The 17,334-nt window shown below is 38.2% G+C and overlaps 1 protein-coding gene across 1 annotated transcript in view; it reads left to right on the top strand.

The window, feature by feature from the left end:
• The window catches only part of zcchc24 (zinc finger, CCHC domain containing 24), a 30,427-nt gene extending 13,684 nt beyond the window's left edge, over positions 1 to 16,743 (top strand). Inside the window, exons 3-4 of the mRNA XM_058383985.1 lie at positions 9,804 to 9,968; positions 12,504 to 16,743. Of these exons, the coding sequence (XP_058239968.1) occupies positions 9,804 to 9,968; positions 12,504 to 12,617 (279 nt within the window). The 3' untranslated portion in view covers positions 12,618 to 16,743. The remainder of the gene's footprint in view (positions 1 to 9,803; positions 9,969 to 12,503) is intronic.
• Positions 16,744 to 17,334: the final 591 nt, after the last annotated feature.

The raw sequence follows: 17,334 nt of genomic DNA, 5'->3' as shown, positions 1-17,334 counted from the left end.
CAACCAGTGACCATTTCATGGCCCTTTCCCTGTAGTAACAACCTTTTCTTATTTCGACTGAATGAAATGATAACAACAGCACACAGTGGTGTAAACGGCTGTTACAGTCTGAATCAGGTTACACAACATGCAGTATATTTTCGGAGCAGCCACTTGCACATGTTTCGGCATGCAGACACGGACAAGCAAGTCAAATTGTTTGAGTGTGGAGTCCAAATGACAAAACACTCGCCTGTTTATGTAGGGCACCGAGTGAGAGTGCTAATAGCAACATAGTTGAGACATAAGAGCAGAAGAACAGAGCACAGGGAAAGGAATAATTTGATATAAAAGTAATAGAAGTAATATTTAAAATAAGGTTTAATTTAGTTTTTTATTAATCTGTGATGTGCATTTATACTTTTTTCCATTTAATCGGCTTTAAAAATGGCAAACTGTGATCTGGTGCCGTCTGGTAGCAAAATGATTGAAATGCAGATAGTAAATTTAATGTTTTGAGTAATCACAGGAAGCAAGACCTTTATTCTGGCTAATTTACAAAGAGTGTCTATAGTGCTGTAGGACCATCACTGGGACCATGTTTGCAGACTCACTTTGACCTATAGGAGGTTCGCATGACCTTTCACAGGCCTTTATTCACTCCTAGCCTTGACTGACATGACATAGCAGTAAGGATGTGCACTTAAAATTCCTTCCAGCGGATCAGCTGTGTTAGCTCAGCGCAACCAATTACATACTGCTCAGTGACGTTTGTTCCTGTAAAGACCAGAAAGAGCTGACGCAGAGTAGTTAGCCGCAATGCCTGAGAGGAGACTAAACAGCAGTCATTGTGTATTTCTCTCAGGTCCATTGCGAAGGAAGTGTTTATTCACTGTTAAATTCCTGTCCTCTAAGGGATCACAAAAAGCAGGACTGTTTAGAAGTATAATATCTGAGAAATGTCAGATAACATGCAGAGAGATAATCAGCCAAGATTAGTCCGTTCTCTCCTTGTGGTTTTGGAAGATGAAGGAGACATGTGTCATGTTCATATATCACTCCTGATCCAACAGAAATAGTGAAGTTAAGTGGGTGTTTACCACAGCACTGGGAACAAGTTTATTTGTGTATCTAGTTTATCAGTATACTGCATGTGTTGAAGACATTTGTAAAATGTTTTGGACATCAGAAACTCTTTCTGTATAATGTGTAGATACGTCCAGCTCTCAGCCTCGGTTAAACTAAAATGTTAAAATTTCACAACAGCACCAAGAGAGGTTTTGGCATCACAGGAATGTACTTAAACTATAGTCTTTCTGACTGCATACGATGAATATCCAGAGTTGGAATGCCAAAAGTGTTGCACAGAGGAATTATTGGCTGATGGATCAGCTGTCTGTAGAGGCACCGGATAAACACAGTCTGGATAAAGAGAAGTATTCATAATGTGTGAGCCAAAACTAAGGCATAAAACACAGCAGGGCATGCATAACAGCAAGCCCCAAAATGTTTTATTCCTGTTATAGCACAGCAATTCGCCAACATTTACAGTTTAATGTTACTTATGTTACAACAGCTCTAAAGACATTCCCTCACAAACCACTCTATTGAAGTTAATAATACTAAAAAATGCATCTTGTGTTACTGACAAAATGTAGATTTATCTGTCCTGAAGACTTTCACATGGAGTAAAACTTTACAGCTTTACCTCTAACTGTTACAGAATAATCACCTTCCATAAGCATTATATAAGAAGCTTCATCATTTCAACGATTATTGTTTATTAAATAACAACACATTTTTCTATTTAATTTGGATTATGCCTAGATTATTGCTACAGGCACCATAGTGACTGAGATGTTACTATAGAAACAATAGTGTTTTAAAAATGAGCACATTGCTATAAACTTGTGATCTGTCTTGCAGATGGAACTAACAGTCAGCTGGTGAAATTATTCACTACCTTCACACCAAACTGTTCAAGAGTTCAACCCAGCTGTGTTAAAATACATGGTGTCTGATAGGTGTTTCATCGTGACTGTGCTTTAGCAAAGTGTTTACAGACCAATATATTTTTGGTAAAGCTTCTGGAAAGTATCAGTGGTTTGCCAGCTGTGTGCTGGTCACTGGGAACAGGAATTCAGCCATAAATGCGACTGTGGCTGCTTTGTGAGTCTGGCATCGAGGTCATGCTCCTTTTTTCTTCTGTTAGACATTGATGTCCTGTCACATGCTTTAGTATAAGATAATAGGAAAGAAACGTTATAGTGCAGTGGAGAACGCATCTGATATTTGGGTTGAGAGAATTTTTATTTTATTGTGATTTAACCATTTAATATGTTTAATATATCCAATTTATTTAATACCAGTTCTATATATAAAACTTTGGGGTTTTGTTAATTCCCTGCTCCTTGTCTGGTGAGGGACTGAGCAAATGAGGTGGTATTATAATAACTTCTCCATTTGTTACTGTAACTGAATGTAATTTTACTGCCTCTAAATTAGACCCCTGCTGCTCTCCACGAGCTGATTTATGGTGTGGTATGTTATTTAGTGCCCACTGCATGCATATTGAGGTTTGTGTTCATTGTGTTATAAAGCACTGTCATGAGTATTGAGAGAATACACAGCTGTGGTGCTTTTTGGATCATTATTATTTCTATTCCTGCAATATGTCACGTTATTTCTATTCCTTTCTGCGGTTGCGGTATGAGAACCAAAATAAGCAAAATCTTGTAAATGCATAATATTTCTGAATAGTGCAAAGTCTTAATGCAGTCTTAACTGATTGTTTAGTGCTGATGTTTATATTTAGCAAGATATGTAGGCTTATCTCAGCATTAATGTGTCCGAAAGTGCATCTGGCAACAGACGCTAACAGACACTCATGCATAACTGGTCTTTGTACAGATACATCTTCCTGCAGAGCACATACTGTATGTATTTGTGTGTCAAGTAATATTTGGCCATCGTTCATAAGTGAGTGGATGCCAAGGATGCTTACCTTACACAGTGTATAAATAAATCAGCATAAATAAACAGGTGAATTATCCATGGCTTGATTTAGCATAAAGAGAGCTTCTCATTCATCTGTGTTAGTGGCTAACCCTGAAAGCACTTGGCCTCTATGCCCTCTTTTTCTGCGCCTGTTACTGTGCATGCGTACATGCTATATTAGTCTGGAATGCACTAAGTGCAAACTTCCACTGACAGCAGTCTTGATGTGGTGCAGCAAATAAGCAGACCCGCACTAGATGCTGTACATTCGTAACACTCTTGCCAGAGTTTATGTCTATTGTTTTTGGTGGAAAGGAAAATTCAAGAAAGTTCAAAATTTAATTATGGTTTAGAATTATAAATGCCTTTCACAGTAAATGGAGCAGAAAAGAATATTCAAGGGAACAAGAACCTTTCCCTAATCTGTGTTTATCTGGCGAACACATGCTTGACCATCTACAATGTGAACTTCTGTTAAATGATAAGATGTCTTATTCAACACTCAACACAGCTAATTGTTCAAGTAAATATGAAATAGGTGACTGGGCTGTTTGACGAGGCCAAAATTGATCTTGGTGCTTTTGCATATCTGTAAATCTATCTCCTCAGTATCTGAGCCAAGTCAAACACAGATTAGGAGAAGTTGAGTTGTATGTGTTTTTTTTCCTTGCTCTTCTCTGTGGGGTAATTGAGCATGTTGTATCTGGTGGGTTTTGCTGTTCCAGTGTTGTGTGCAGTGGAGTCTCGTGGGAGCCGGCGCAGGGGCTAAGGCTCCGAGGCCTCCATTGTTTACGCTGATGGTTTCCATATGTTGGCAGAGGGAGCAGCCAAACTCTCAGGGCCTGCGCCAGTAACCAGGAAGCTGTCCAGCGCTATCTGGAATACTTGGAAACATGGTGCAGCTTTATAATAAGCTAGAAGTGAGTGCAGGGCCCAATAGTCGGGCTGCATTTAATTATTAAGTGACCTCTTGGAATGAGAAAATCCCAGGATGCAAAATGTTAGGAACTGGGCATATTATTCTTAAATTATACAGCGCAACCAAAAACAAATTTCCTCTGGTTAAGATTCAGCATTGTTGTATATTTCTTAAACAGATTGTTATCTGACCTTAAACTAAACCCCGGAGATTAACAGGGAGTGAGTGTATAATACCATGTTGTATTCCTTACTTTGTTTAATCCAAGCTATTCTCCATACCCAGAGAAAATAGTACATGGAACAGCAAAAAAAAAAAAGGCAGATAAAATTAAAGACAAAAAAACCTTTCATTTGTGATTTGAAGAAGTTTAAATTAAACCTAAAACATTTTCTCACTGAAATTAATGCAAATTAGTATACAAGCATATTTTTTAACTTCCTAGTTTCAGACTGTTAAGCAAAATTTCCAAGAAGTTTTAAGTGTTTAGTTAGATTTATTAAAATGTTGACTTAATGTCAGGTTAGATTTTGCAAGCTAATCATCACACTCATTTTCTTTCCTCTCCTACTTTGGATCCAGCTCCAGATACTTCTATCCTACTGCCATGAATAGTGAAGCTGCAGTGCTGATCCCAGGTCAGCTGCTTAAACCATGTTAGTGCCAACGTAACTTGCTTCTCAGGAAAGGTCCTGCTTAATAATACGTCGACTCTCTCTCTCTCTCTCTCTCTCTCTTTCTCTCTCACTCTCTCTCACCCTCGTGAGCTCTCGGTTTCAGGAGGACAGATTTCACTAACACTGAGGCATTGTGTGCGTGCAGATTTATCATTTAACAGCACACCTGTTCCTCCTCGTCAGTCTCGGTGATGCAGTCTCTCGCTCTCAGGCAGAAAAAGGAGACAGCTGCACCCGCAAGAAAAGAACCCGGGAGGACCTAAGGAAACACTGGCTTCATTTAAGCTCCCTTGTGGGAATTAATAAATAACACCAACACGCACCTGACTGGAATGCTCAGGCTCGCCGGAAATCACACACACGCACACACACACACACACATGCAGCTGATGAGGGTGACACTGTCACTCCTGTGTGTGTGTCTCCAGGGAAGGCCATCTGCACGCTAAGTCTTGGCCTTGGCTGAATCTCTCTATCCAGCGCAAACAGAGCATCGCTTGATCAGCCCTTTGCATTGTGATGCTAATGGAGCTGTGTTTCTGAGCACGCACTGGTACTCCCACCATGTTTACATGTACAAGTCACATGCTCTTTTTATAAACAGGAGATCGACTGCTGACAAATTAATACCACACACTTTCCAGTCGTATCACTAGTGTTATAAACATGTTTTAGATCTTTAAATATGCCTCACAATGGGCATTCAGCTTGTACTTACAAGCTGTTGTTGTTTTTTTAAATAAAGCATCAATCATTCCAGGAATATATAATGGACTTGTAATTGTACACCAAAGTTCCTTTCTGTTTTACAAGCCTGATTATTTTCATGTGAATGTTCAGCCCACACTGAAGAACCCCAAGCTATTGTTTGCTGTTACCAAGAGTGGTTTCTGTGATTAGTCAAAGATTATATCTGCTGGTCATTTCCAAATTCATCACATCTATTGTGCAACTGCAAGCAAAAAGCCGTCCTGCAATGTGTGTAGGCTTCTCTCCATCCTGTGTCTCAAAAAGATGGCATGTATTTCCTAACAAAAACAAAGTGCTTCGACCAAGCCAGAATAGCGGTCTTCTACTATTTCCACCAAGAATGCACTTAAATGGCACAGTCGTGCTTCAAGTACATGCTTCAAGTAAATCATGTCTTCTAGAAGACATTAACATGTGACACAGAAGGGAAGGGTGAAAGATGTTGTAGTTGTAAACAACATTACATTTCTGAGTTAGATGTGCCATCAATTTTTAGGGTTGTAAAAATATTTTCCATATGGAATCTGCAGGTTATCTGGATTTCTTTTAGCGTGTATTCAAATGAACAAAACATGTTTGCTCATGAAATATAATGTCAGTGCTTGGAACCACAAAAATTCCACAAGGGGACTAGCATTAATGCATTAAACAAACAATCAAAAAAAAAAAATGAGAAAAGGGAAGACCAACCTCAGTAGCGAAGATAAAGTCCAACCTCCACAGAAATGTAAGAAGATGATGAATTGTGATGATTTGGTATTAGTATAAAAAATGGATGGCTCACACAACAGATAAACGCCGTGATTTGAAACATGTGTCTGAGCTTGCTGCAATACAGCTTGTACATACATCAATCAAAAGAGAGCTCTTTATTAAAAACATTTTTTAATAATAATTAAAAAAAAGGGATATTCAGGGACTCGTTGTGGTTTGAACACCATGTTGTACTAAATGATTGCACTAGGAAGTTTTCTTGTTTTATTTTGTTTGTTTTTGTTTTCTTTCTGCTGTCATGTTATATAGTGTTCCCAATGTTCCTCTTGCATGAAAGCCACATACTTATCAATCATACACCAGATCTTTTCCAATGATAATATGCCGAATCAGCTGCGGTCATAGCGAATGTTTCAGGTTAGCACTTTCCTTAGGTCCTCGTTTGGCCTAACTTATAGGCCTAATTCAAAGCAGATCAGTGGTTTTATGAGGGGGTTTTAGTGTTTTCTTGTGTTATACCAGTGTGGGACCCATCTGCTTCTGATTTCCTCCTTCTTTCAGTCATGTAGGGCTTGATTGGAGGGCCCTCTCCAGCTGCGACCGATGACTGCCGTGCTGTGGTATTTGTCCTGTTACAGGGAGGTTGGCTCTGTTGCTCGATCTCAGCCTCCTCCATCCTCCTTAGGGGACACAGCTGGAGGGCTGAGGAGAGGGGGGGACGCTGCTCAAATTCAATTCCCTATTTTACCTCAAGAACAGCTTACAGTCACTGGATACATGCCTCTAATGTCCCAAGCAGCCATCAGTGCAGAAGTCATGAGTTTTTTCTTGAAGGAAGCTAGAGCATGTTGATTCCAATACAGATAGACAAAGACATATCTTTGCAATATTTGTGCTTAGGTGCCACTGTGCCTGTGGCAATAAAAGTCTGTTTTTGTGGTCCAGTGTTCTGCTTTTTTTTTTTTTTTACTTTAAAGCATGCTAGTAGAGGAACAGCCTGAACTGTCTTTAAACATCCTTCTACTTTGACCAGTATGCTAGGGCTGAGATTCAGGGCAAAGTGGTCATGCTGCTTTTATAGCAGTGCATTGAGTTCAACTGTGTAAACATGCAACCAAAATGCAGAGGCCTTGGCATCAATCTGTAATTTAGACTGAGCTGTTTGTTGGTGAAGTCAATATAAAATGTTGTTTTCAAATACAGGCACTTGGTATGATTTTGGAGCAGTACTGTCCAGATAATTATAAACCAATGAACATAATTTAATGTGTTATAGCCCACTAAAGCTTGTGGGGATTTTGTTTCTCTTCTTTGCCATTTTTTTTATTTCTTGTAAAAGAAACGTTTAGACAAACCAGATGTAGACTACGATCCGAGCTCTTTTTATTTGTTATCCAAGTACCCTCCATCAATTTAGGGTTTTATTGAATTCGCATGTATTAATGAAATACACTTTATGGCCAAAGGTTTGTGGTTACCTGACCATCACACCCATGTGTAGGCCTTCCCAAAACTTTTGCCACAAAGTCTGAAGCACACAATCGTATAGAATTTCTTTGTTTGCTGTAGCATTACAGTTTCCCTTCTCTGGAATTAAGAGCCTCAAACCTGTTTCAGCATGACAAATCCCCTGTACACAAAGCGAGCTCCATGGTTTGCCAAGGCTGGAGTCGGAGAACTTGAGAAGCCCAGTCCTCAGCCTCACTGGGATTAACTGGAGTGCCTCCTGCACACCAGAACTCCTTACCTGACCTTAATAATGCTCTAGTAGCTGAATTGAAAATCTTCCTCGTAGATTAGAGGTCATTGTTACAGCAAAGCTTCCAGAGATGTGGGTGTGATGGTCAGGTGTTTCCACACATATAGTGTAATAGCTAAAATCCAAAATGCAACTCTCTCTAACCCTTAATTTATCTGAAATCTATTCAAACTTAGAAAATAGGTCAAGCTGTTGTAAACAGAGTATCACTAGCATGGGTCCAGTCCATGATGCAGAGCAATGCTGCTGCAAAGATTCTTTTAACAAGTAGATGAAGCTGTGAATTGTCTAGGATGGCTCATTAGATCTGTTTCATAGAGCATCAATCAGATATTTCTTTGCTCTATGCACAGGCAGAAAACTGTAGAATGTTATCTAAGGTTGATGTACTACAAATGAATATATTGCACATGACATCATAACACAGGACATTACAAACAGCATAGAGCAGTGTTTTTAGTATGTTCATTCCATTAAGCTGGAGTTACACCTAATGCTTAATAAATCACAACAATGGAAAATATGAATCAGTGGGACTGAGGTCAGTTATGTTAGGGGTTTTTATTATTTTTCCTCTGTCCTAGCACTCCCCACCCACACCAGTCCTACAGCGATGGCTGATCGGCCTTGCGTCAGTCCGTTTGTGAAGTTTAGAAATGTAGCCACAAAACTCATGGTTTCCAGCTGCTGCTAAGATGGGAGATGGTTTGTTGACAGTGGTTGAGTCATATTGTTTAAGCTTGGGGAGGAAGGCCTGTCGCATGCAGCGAGCCTGTTGTGACGCATGTTGCTGGCTCTTTGCACACTGGAGCAGATGCTAATGATTTCACCTTCTATAACTCATCTGGGACCAATGCAACATATCCACCATCTCACATCTTCACTACAGTCTGAAATCAGCTTCAGGCACAGAAACCCATCATCCCCGAGACAGAAACTAATATGATATGATAAGTTTCACATGGACAGAGCAGGCCTCTGAAGACTCCTTTTATCATTTGTTTGAAATGCCGTGCATAGAGCTCATGATCCGAAATATTGTAAGCCAGTGACTGATTGGGTTATTTTCTGTCTGTTTCATCATTCTCTGTATCTCTCCTTTAAAGACAAATTATTTGGTAAGGAGCCATAATAATATGCATATGCTGAACTAAATGAACAGGACACACATGGAGGTCACATCATATTCTCAACAGTCTTATCTGTGCTTAGATGATTAGAGGGATTCTGCATTTATAATGCACACAAATAAGGAGTGCAGTTGAAGTTGTATTGTATTCACTTCTGGTTTGCATTAGAATGGTTTTGGTTTACCAGTGATGAACTGGTGACAGTAGGGGAGTTTTTGCCTGGCAGTCTCCATGGTTGTAATATTACTCTACCATAAATTTAATGCATACTGTGTTCTCTCCTGTTAAAAGGAAATAAACCAACTTGTGGAATTTTCTAAATTTGTTTGTTTTGGATGTCGGCATTTCATGATCTCCCATAACAGTGACTTAAAACTCTTGTTTGTGACACACAAGGGAAAATCTGAGTTTTCCTTCTCGCAGTTGTGGCCTAGATATCAATGCCAACATTAACCCACTCAGCTAAAAAACATGCCCAAGTCTGTTGGTGAATATGTTTTTTTTTTTTGCATTTTAAAGCCCTTTGGAACACATTAAACAAATATTTATAATCCTATCAAAGCCTTGGCTAATATCATAAACAGCTTATAAAACACCATGTCTACAGCTTTTTATTTGATGGACAATTTTGCAATAAAACTATTTGTCTAAAGTTGATCATTTCTTCTCGGTTGAGTAGGAACAGTAATATTTCTATCAGCAAGGCATGTGCTCTGCTACACAACATTTGAATTACACATACCAAAGTGAGATCTGGTTATGGTTCAGGTGACAAATTCCTTCATCTGAATTTACTACTCCAGGCTTCTACAGACTATTAGCTTTGATCAGAAAACAAAGAGATTCGTCTAACTGAGCATTCTGCTATTCTATTCCAGGCTCGGCCCAAAGGTGAAGGACTGACACCTTATCAAGGAAAGAAGAGGTGCTTTGGAGAGTACAAATGTCCCAAATGCAAAAGGAAGTGGATGAGTGGAAACTCCTGGGCCAATATGGGACAGGAGTGTATCAAGTGTCATATCAACGTGTACCCTCACAAACAGGTGCAGCACAGCTTTCACTACATTTTCCAATATATAGTTCACATGCATCCCAGAGTGTATACTGTGCAAGCAGATCAAATTACTTGTGGTTGCATGCAAGTCCGGTGCTGACTGATAAGCAAGCTTGCATAATGTACACACACACTGCTCTGTGTGGTGGAATTGTTGGGGTGGATGTGGTACCTTGGGTTAGCCTGAAACCTGAGGTTGAACCCAGGCATTCTCGTAACCCTCCTTTCCTCTTTTAGGAAATCATGTTGTATCGAGTAGATGAAGTCTGATTAAAATCACAACTACTCCTGTGTTGTCTCACTAAAGACTATTAATTGTATTTAATAGACCAAACAATGACACACACAGAAAAACAATGAGCTTTAGTATTGTTGAGTTATTGTACATTTTTGGAAGTATGGATTAGATTAAAGCGTAAATATAGAAGCCATGATTGTAGTCATTGTCCTCAAATGTGGCTTTAAAATAATGAGAAAATAACCAGTCTCAGGAGACTCATGGGAACAGGGTGCTCTTTTGAGTTTGAGTTTGTTGTGGTTAACTATTCTCTTGCAGGCAAATTCTTTGCCTTTTAAGCATCACCACTTAACATTCCCCCCATTCTGTGTCTGAGGTGTGCAATATGCAGTCTCTGTGAAAAGGGTTCGGGAGCACAGTTCATCTAAGAGACTTGTCTCTCGTACACATCTGAGGTTCTTAAGACTGTCACCATTAAACTGCTTAAGGTAGAATTGTGTCATTTGGGCAGGTTATTTTTCAAAAGAATCTTTAAGATTCGAAGATAGCTAATTATTTTAAAATGATAAAAACATACAACAAAAATGTGAATTTTAATTAATTTGTAGTCAAAAAGTAATTGAAGCTTGGAGAATATACTAGTAGATATAGCTAGTTGGTTAGGTCCAATTATAAATAAACCTGTATCATGAAGTTGGTGGTACAGTGGCTAGCCTAACAGCATCAAAGCTTCCCCAGTTCAAGCTAAGCTTCTTATGTATGCTAAGTTCTCCCTGTGATTTCCTCTGGGTTTCACTCCAAAAAAAAAAAAAACCAACAACAAAAAAAACTACAATAAATTGCCCCAGATGTTAATGAGTGTGTGAATGTGTGTACGTGGTACCCAATGAAGGACTGCCTTGCCATTCAGAGTGTATTGTCATCTCACTCCCAGTGCTTTGGGTCCACCACAACCCTAACCCACATAAAGAGGTTACAGAAGATGAATGAGTCAATATGCAGTTCTTTAAAATGCATCACCAAACCATATCAAAACGACACTGCATTTATTATATTCCAAATCTGCTCACTTGCTTTAGCTGTGGCTAGATAAACATTTCCAATAAATATTAAAGGTCTGCCATGAAATCTGTTCCCAATAATTGTGTTCATTTCCTGAACTTGGGGAGGTAGGTCTTACAGCCAAGGTGGACCGAGAGAGAGGATCCATGGCTAGAACCTATGGCTCTATGGTCTGGGTAGGCAGCCAAATTCTGTTCCTGTAAAATCTAAGCAATAGCATAAAAAGTGTGTTTAGATTTTCATGCTGAAAAGGTGATGCTGTAGTATTAATCTTCCCTGATAGTTCCTATAAGGAACTATAACTAAGTAAAGGCTCCTCAATAGTGCCCTTTGCCACACTAAAGTCCAATAAGAAAAATGTGCCAGAATTTTTTTTTAAAAACAGCATTCAGCCCTGTTTCCCTCAGTCTCTAATTTAATGCCTTGCTCTTGGAGTGCGACTGACATCTTGTATGAGTAGACTAGAAGCAGAGGTGTAATTCCACAGACCCTCAAAGTTTGCTTTTTTACTGTGCTCTTCTGCTGTTTGAAGGTAATTCATTCCAGCTATTAGGCACATAAGCCAAATGCTTAATCCTGAGCGGTATCTGATATTCCCTAATATTATCATTCACAAAGCCCTTCACTCTTGAATAAACACTCTCATGTAATACTACATTGCCTCCTCCCAATGACCCATGTTCGCCTGATTTTCCATAATTTATAAAATACAGCTGAGACACTCTGGAAAGAATAACAGGGTCATGAAAAGATTCAGCAGCAGCAATGAGTGGGAAAACAAATGATTGTGGAGGTATTGTTAGTGATCAACAGCCAAAACCTGCTGGCTCCCATACATTTTCTCAGGGTCTTTTGCATAATTTCCAAGAATAGTATTCACCTTGTCAACTGTCAATGCTGGTGTGAAACTTTGTAAGAGTAAGCATACAAGAGAAATGGGATCCTGAAATTATTACAATGCCACTGAAATTCTTTTAACGATCAGAATATTGTATCCAATACCAGTTGTATGCTGTTTGACACACCCTGTCTGATGGATCCGGGTTGTGGTTTGAAAGCTGAACTCACATGATTTTCCATAATATCGCTCTTCAAGGCCTCATCACCATTTTTGAAAGTGGCCACAGCCCTAGTCGGGTATTGAGGTGAGGAAAGATTTACGGTCGGAAGAAACAATTAGAACTGAACGGCGAGTATGAATGCCGGTGTTTTCTCTTTTCCCAGCGTCCTCTGGAGAAGCCCGATGGCCTGGATGTCTCCGACCAGAGCAAGGAGCACCCGCAGCATCTGTGTGAGAAGTGCAAAGTCCTGGGCTACTACTGCCGCCGCGTGCAATAAGGACCTGCAGGTCCGTGCCCACTCCTGCCTCCCTCCCCCACTGCCCATCTTCCCCTCTGCCCTACTCATGAAGAGCTCCGAGAAAAAGTGAAATGTGCCAAAATGGTTTTGTAAATATTGCTAATGCAATTATGGCCTTGTGTATCAAAAGCATAAAACACATTTATTTGAAATATGTGTATAATTGATGATTGAACATGTGTATTAGAAGGGTGTCACTGCCAGTATTGATATCCAAACCGGGCACAATGGGTGACCTCAGCCTTGTGCTCTCTGACTGCGTGTTTACAGACTGCCGTCATTTTCCCTGTCAAGTGAACTATGTGGATGTGCTGAGTGGTAAAGGTATTATATTAGTTCAGTCACACAGGGCCGAGTATGCCTTGCAATGTTCTTTGGGTCAACAGCACACCAATTTAACTGTGAATTAACAGGGGATATTGTACTAGTCATCCCTGGCTTTTATGTTCCATATTTATTTGTAATGTTATTATATCGTCGTGCAATTGATTCAACTTAACTGGGATTTGTATGCACATATTGTTTAACCCCACCTCTTGCCATTAGAAACTACTGTAGGATAGATAGAATTATAGGATAGGACAGAATTATCTTAGCAAAGTTCCTACTTTGTCGTACATGTATTATATATAAACAAACAACATGCAAGATAACGTTACCAAACACTACAGCATTCAGCAACCAGGATTTAACATTTTATATATTTTTGTTTGTTTGTTTTTTTTGTTTTGTTTTTTTGTTTGGGACAACATTGAAATGCAACATACACAAGTCTTACTCGTTTTACTGAGCAGTAGCACATGTAGAGTCACAATATTACAGGTCTGAATGCTGCAGGTCCTTTATTGTGTTCAGGATAGAATCAGTATTAGAATCTCAACGTATCATTTCGAATGTGGGTACAGTTACTCTTACGATGTCATGATGTTTAAGGCCTGCTAAAGGCAGGATCCTGACCTTTCTGTATCTATGCAATCCTACATTGGCTTTGTCTTCAAATAGCCGAAGTGCCAGATGTTTATGGTGTATTAATAGCATTTAATAGTGTATCAAAAAGTACTTAAAAAAAAAAGGATTATGTGCTGAAATCAGCCAGACCAGCTCTGATGTATGCATACTTATCTGATATCTGTCAAGTACTCTAACGGTGTAAGAACTTCTTTTGAATTTATATGAGAGTTTTTTTGATGCAGAGAATTAAGGGACGGTAGTGATATCACAAAAACATACAAATATTTCATCTCTTTTAAAGATTTATATATGGTGGCTGTATAAAAGTTTTGCTTTTATCCACATTTCCAAATTACCAATAGAATTGACAAACGATGGAGTTAGTCCCATCAGAGCTGTGATTTTTGGGAAATAATTGCCAGTGTAGATGACACAGAGGTAACATGGCTGAAAAGTGAAAAAAAGGAAAAGGTATGTTATATCGAAAAGCCTTGAAAGGGCTCAAACCGACAAGCTGTGGTTTTGGTTACTGTTGATTGAACATAGGACCTTGGAAGTATTTGAGGAATGTAGTTTATTGTAAAGAAATTCTCATGGGAGAAGGACATTAAATATTACTCACAAGATGGAAAGACTATACTGTAGTTTACCTCTGTTTTATAAGCAATTACTTTACATACTAAGCGGTCACATCTGAGTGTGATCAATGGGCAGTTCATATTATATAACTTTAAATGTAGCTTTATTTTGTATAACAATGGTCATTTGTAGACACATTTTGTAAGCATTTGCTGATGGAAGTTATTACAGACGAAATATTGTCTTGTCAAAAGTCTAGATGTACATATAAAGTGACACATTTCTCGATTATATAGAGTGTGTATAATTGTTTACTAAACTTTAGAAGTCCTAACCTCATATATATATATATATATATATATATATATATATATATATATATATATATATATATAAAATGTTGTCTATAATTGTTTAGTAGAGTAAAAACTGATACTATAAGAAGTAAACCATACCTGAAGGGTTAAGCGTAAGATGCTTTAAGAGATGATGTGAAACGTTTAAGATTCCAGGAGGTAAATGTCATGTCTCATGCTGGTCTAAGATGTGAATTTGATGGGGCGGTAAGGTAACGGACCCATTAGCACTGAAAACCTAAAACCATCATATATTTTACCCTCCATTTATTACTGTTTGCGGTGCCTTAGATTTGAGGTCCTGGTGGTAAATTTTCACTACGGCCTGCCTGCTACCGAGGAATCAGTAGCGAGGTAGAAAAAAAAATCACAAATAAATAAACTCTCTGCGAAAGAGAGCTCCGCCATTTCATCAGTGTTAGTCTACGGCTAGAGCGTCTTCATTACTCAATAAACGTAGTTTTACTGTGGAATCTTGTTGCTAATAGCTCTTCTGTGCCCACATTGCTACATGGCAAGTTTTACTTCCAGCCTCATTTAGCTTGGAAGGAGTTACACTGTGTTTTGATCATCGTCGTAGGAGATCAGCCAGAGCCTGTTTGTCTCAGTGAAAAGCCAAGACTTCAGTGTAATCGCTTACTGCTGATTCCTAAACCTCACTAGGACTAAACAGAAATATTTTCCTTAGAAGTTCATTTTCTGATCTCTCAAAGTAGTTACTATTTACTGTCATGCACCCTTTCAGGCTAAAAGATCATACTGATAAAGAGCAGAACTTCATTTGAAAAGTTTCACTGATTTATAAAAGGCGTAAGAAGAATAGATTACTAAGGCAGAGATTATTGTTAGATTAGGTTTTGTTTGTTCGTTTGTTGCTCTGTGCTCGTTTTGCCCTTATAGCCTGGAGAGAGGCCTGGAGCGATTGCAGGTAGTGATGTACATGCATTTACAGTACAAGTGCTTTTGCGCATGTGTTTGCCTTGAAATACGTATACTTGACTTTTATAGCTCACTTTTATTGAACGATATGTGTATTTTGGAAACCAGTATAGATGTGGAAAATTTTGCCATTTGAAACCAGACTTTTGTTTTGTTTTTTTTCCCTTTCAAAGACAATTTTATGTTCGCTTTTGTGTATATATTCGATGGCCATCAATTTTTAAGTTAGCTCTTTTAAATGTTATGATGCAATATTAAAAAGAAAATGTTTATGCGAAAAAAAAAAGGGCAGATTTTTTTGAGATACAAAAGAGCTGGGAGTTTTTACATTGTTTTACAATAATCTTAGGTTTTATCCTACAGAAATATTTATGGAAGGTCTTTCTGCATTTTCTTTTTTTCTTTTGTATAAAAAGCAACAGAACTACACTATGAAGGAAATATTGATAATGACATAATATTATTCAAAGGTTGGTACATAATTATTATGCCCTTTTAAGCCATTTAATGTTTTGTTCTTTGTTTTTGTTTTTTTGGTTTTTAGATCTTCTCAGTATATATATAGTAACTTTACATAACTACAAACATAAGTGCTTTAATCTGGCTATAAAAAATCACCGTGTGTCTGCACAGATGTTTCACATAGCAGTTCTTCTAGTAAAGCAATAACGTTGTAATAACTAACACTTCATGTAAAAGACTGACTCACACCACTGTAAGTCAAACTGTATCAAACTGTGAGTGTTTTCATGTCACCGATTAATATGCCAAGTCAAAGAATGAATATGAATTTTCTTTTTAAGATTTGCCTAATTGTGTGAGACAAAGAACTGTAGTTGAGTTTGCATGTGCATGTATTTTAACAGATTTAATTAAGTATACTTTTGTGCAATTTATTATTTAAAATTTATTATTAGTTCATGTAATTTCTTGGAGACGTGCTTTCATAGAGTTCACCTCACAAATAACTGATGGTTATAATTAAATGCCTTTATTCACTTGTAGAATATATCGATTAATACCTATTTACTGAATGTACTGATGAATCTCTCTCATGTGATAAGATAGAAACTTATGTTTATAATGTCTGTAACATTTTTGAAATCATATTGGATTGGACCGAGCAACAGCGCGATAAAGGAGGTTTTTAAAGAGAGGAACGGCTGTCGCTTAAACGTCCATGAAATGGCATTCCGATATGTGCCTTATTTGTTAGTTAGGAAAATGGAATACTTTGTGCTTTTAGGGTTTGTCGAATTAAAACGTTGAATCTAAATTCAGTTTGTTTTTCTGTTTCATTATTATTATTGTTATTATTATTATTATTATTATTCAGCAGGATTCATTTCTTGTTGGAGAAAGATTTCAGTGTATGACTTGGCTCTCAGTGGGAGTTGAGAAATCTCCAGTCTTTCACTCGGGAGGCCGTGTGCTGGTGATTAATGATTAAGAGTACGCTCCTGGGGAGTGATGCTGGTGTAACAGAAATCCAGGTTGAAATCCAGCCCTAGGAATAGTTGTCATTCTGACATCAAGTTTGTATATTGTTGAAAAAACGACCCAGGAAGAGAATTTCCGTCACTTCATACTTTCAGTACCTCTTAACTAAAGCAAATTTATATTCTGTGCCACACAGCCCTCAGTAAAAAAGACAGATGTCTCTCTTTCTTACTTTTTTGTAACGTTCACGTAATGGCTTGTGATGATTGTAAACATGTGAGTGCTACATGAGAAAGTTGGATCTTGGCAGTGGGACAGATGTTCCTCTCAAAGCCAAGTTTCTTTAATTGGACTACATATTCCAAATCACTAAAAACTTCACAAGAGGGTGGAGGCCCGAATTATATGAAGTTTGTTTTACAACAATGTAG

This window comes from Hemibagrus wyckioides, linkage group LG03 (assembly GCF_019097595.1).
Source record: "Hemibagrus wyckioides isolate EC202008001 linkage group LG03, SWU_Hwy_1.0, whole genome shotgun sequence".
NCBI classification, from domain to species: domain Eukaryota; kingdom Metazoa; phylum Chordata; class Actinopteri; order Siluriformes; family Bagridae; genus Hemibagrus; species Hemibagrus wyckioides.
This window is presented reverse-complemented; position numbering and strand designations above follow the sequence as displayed.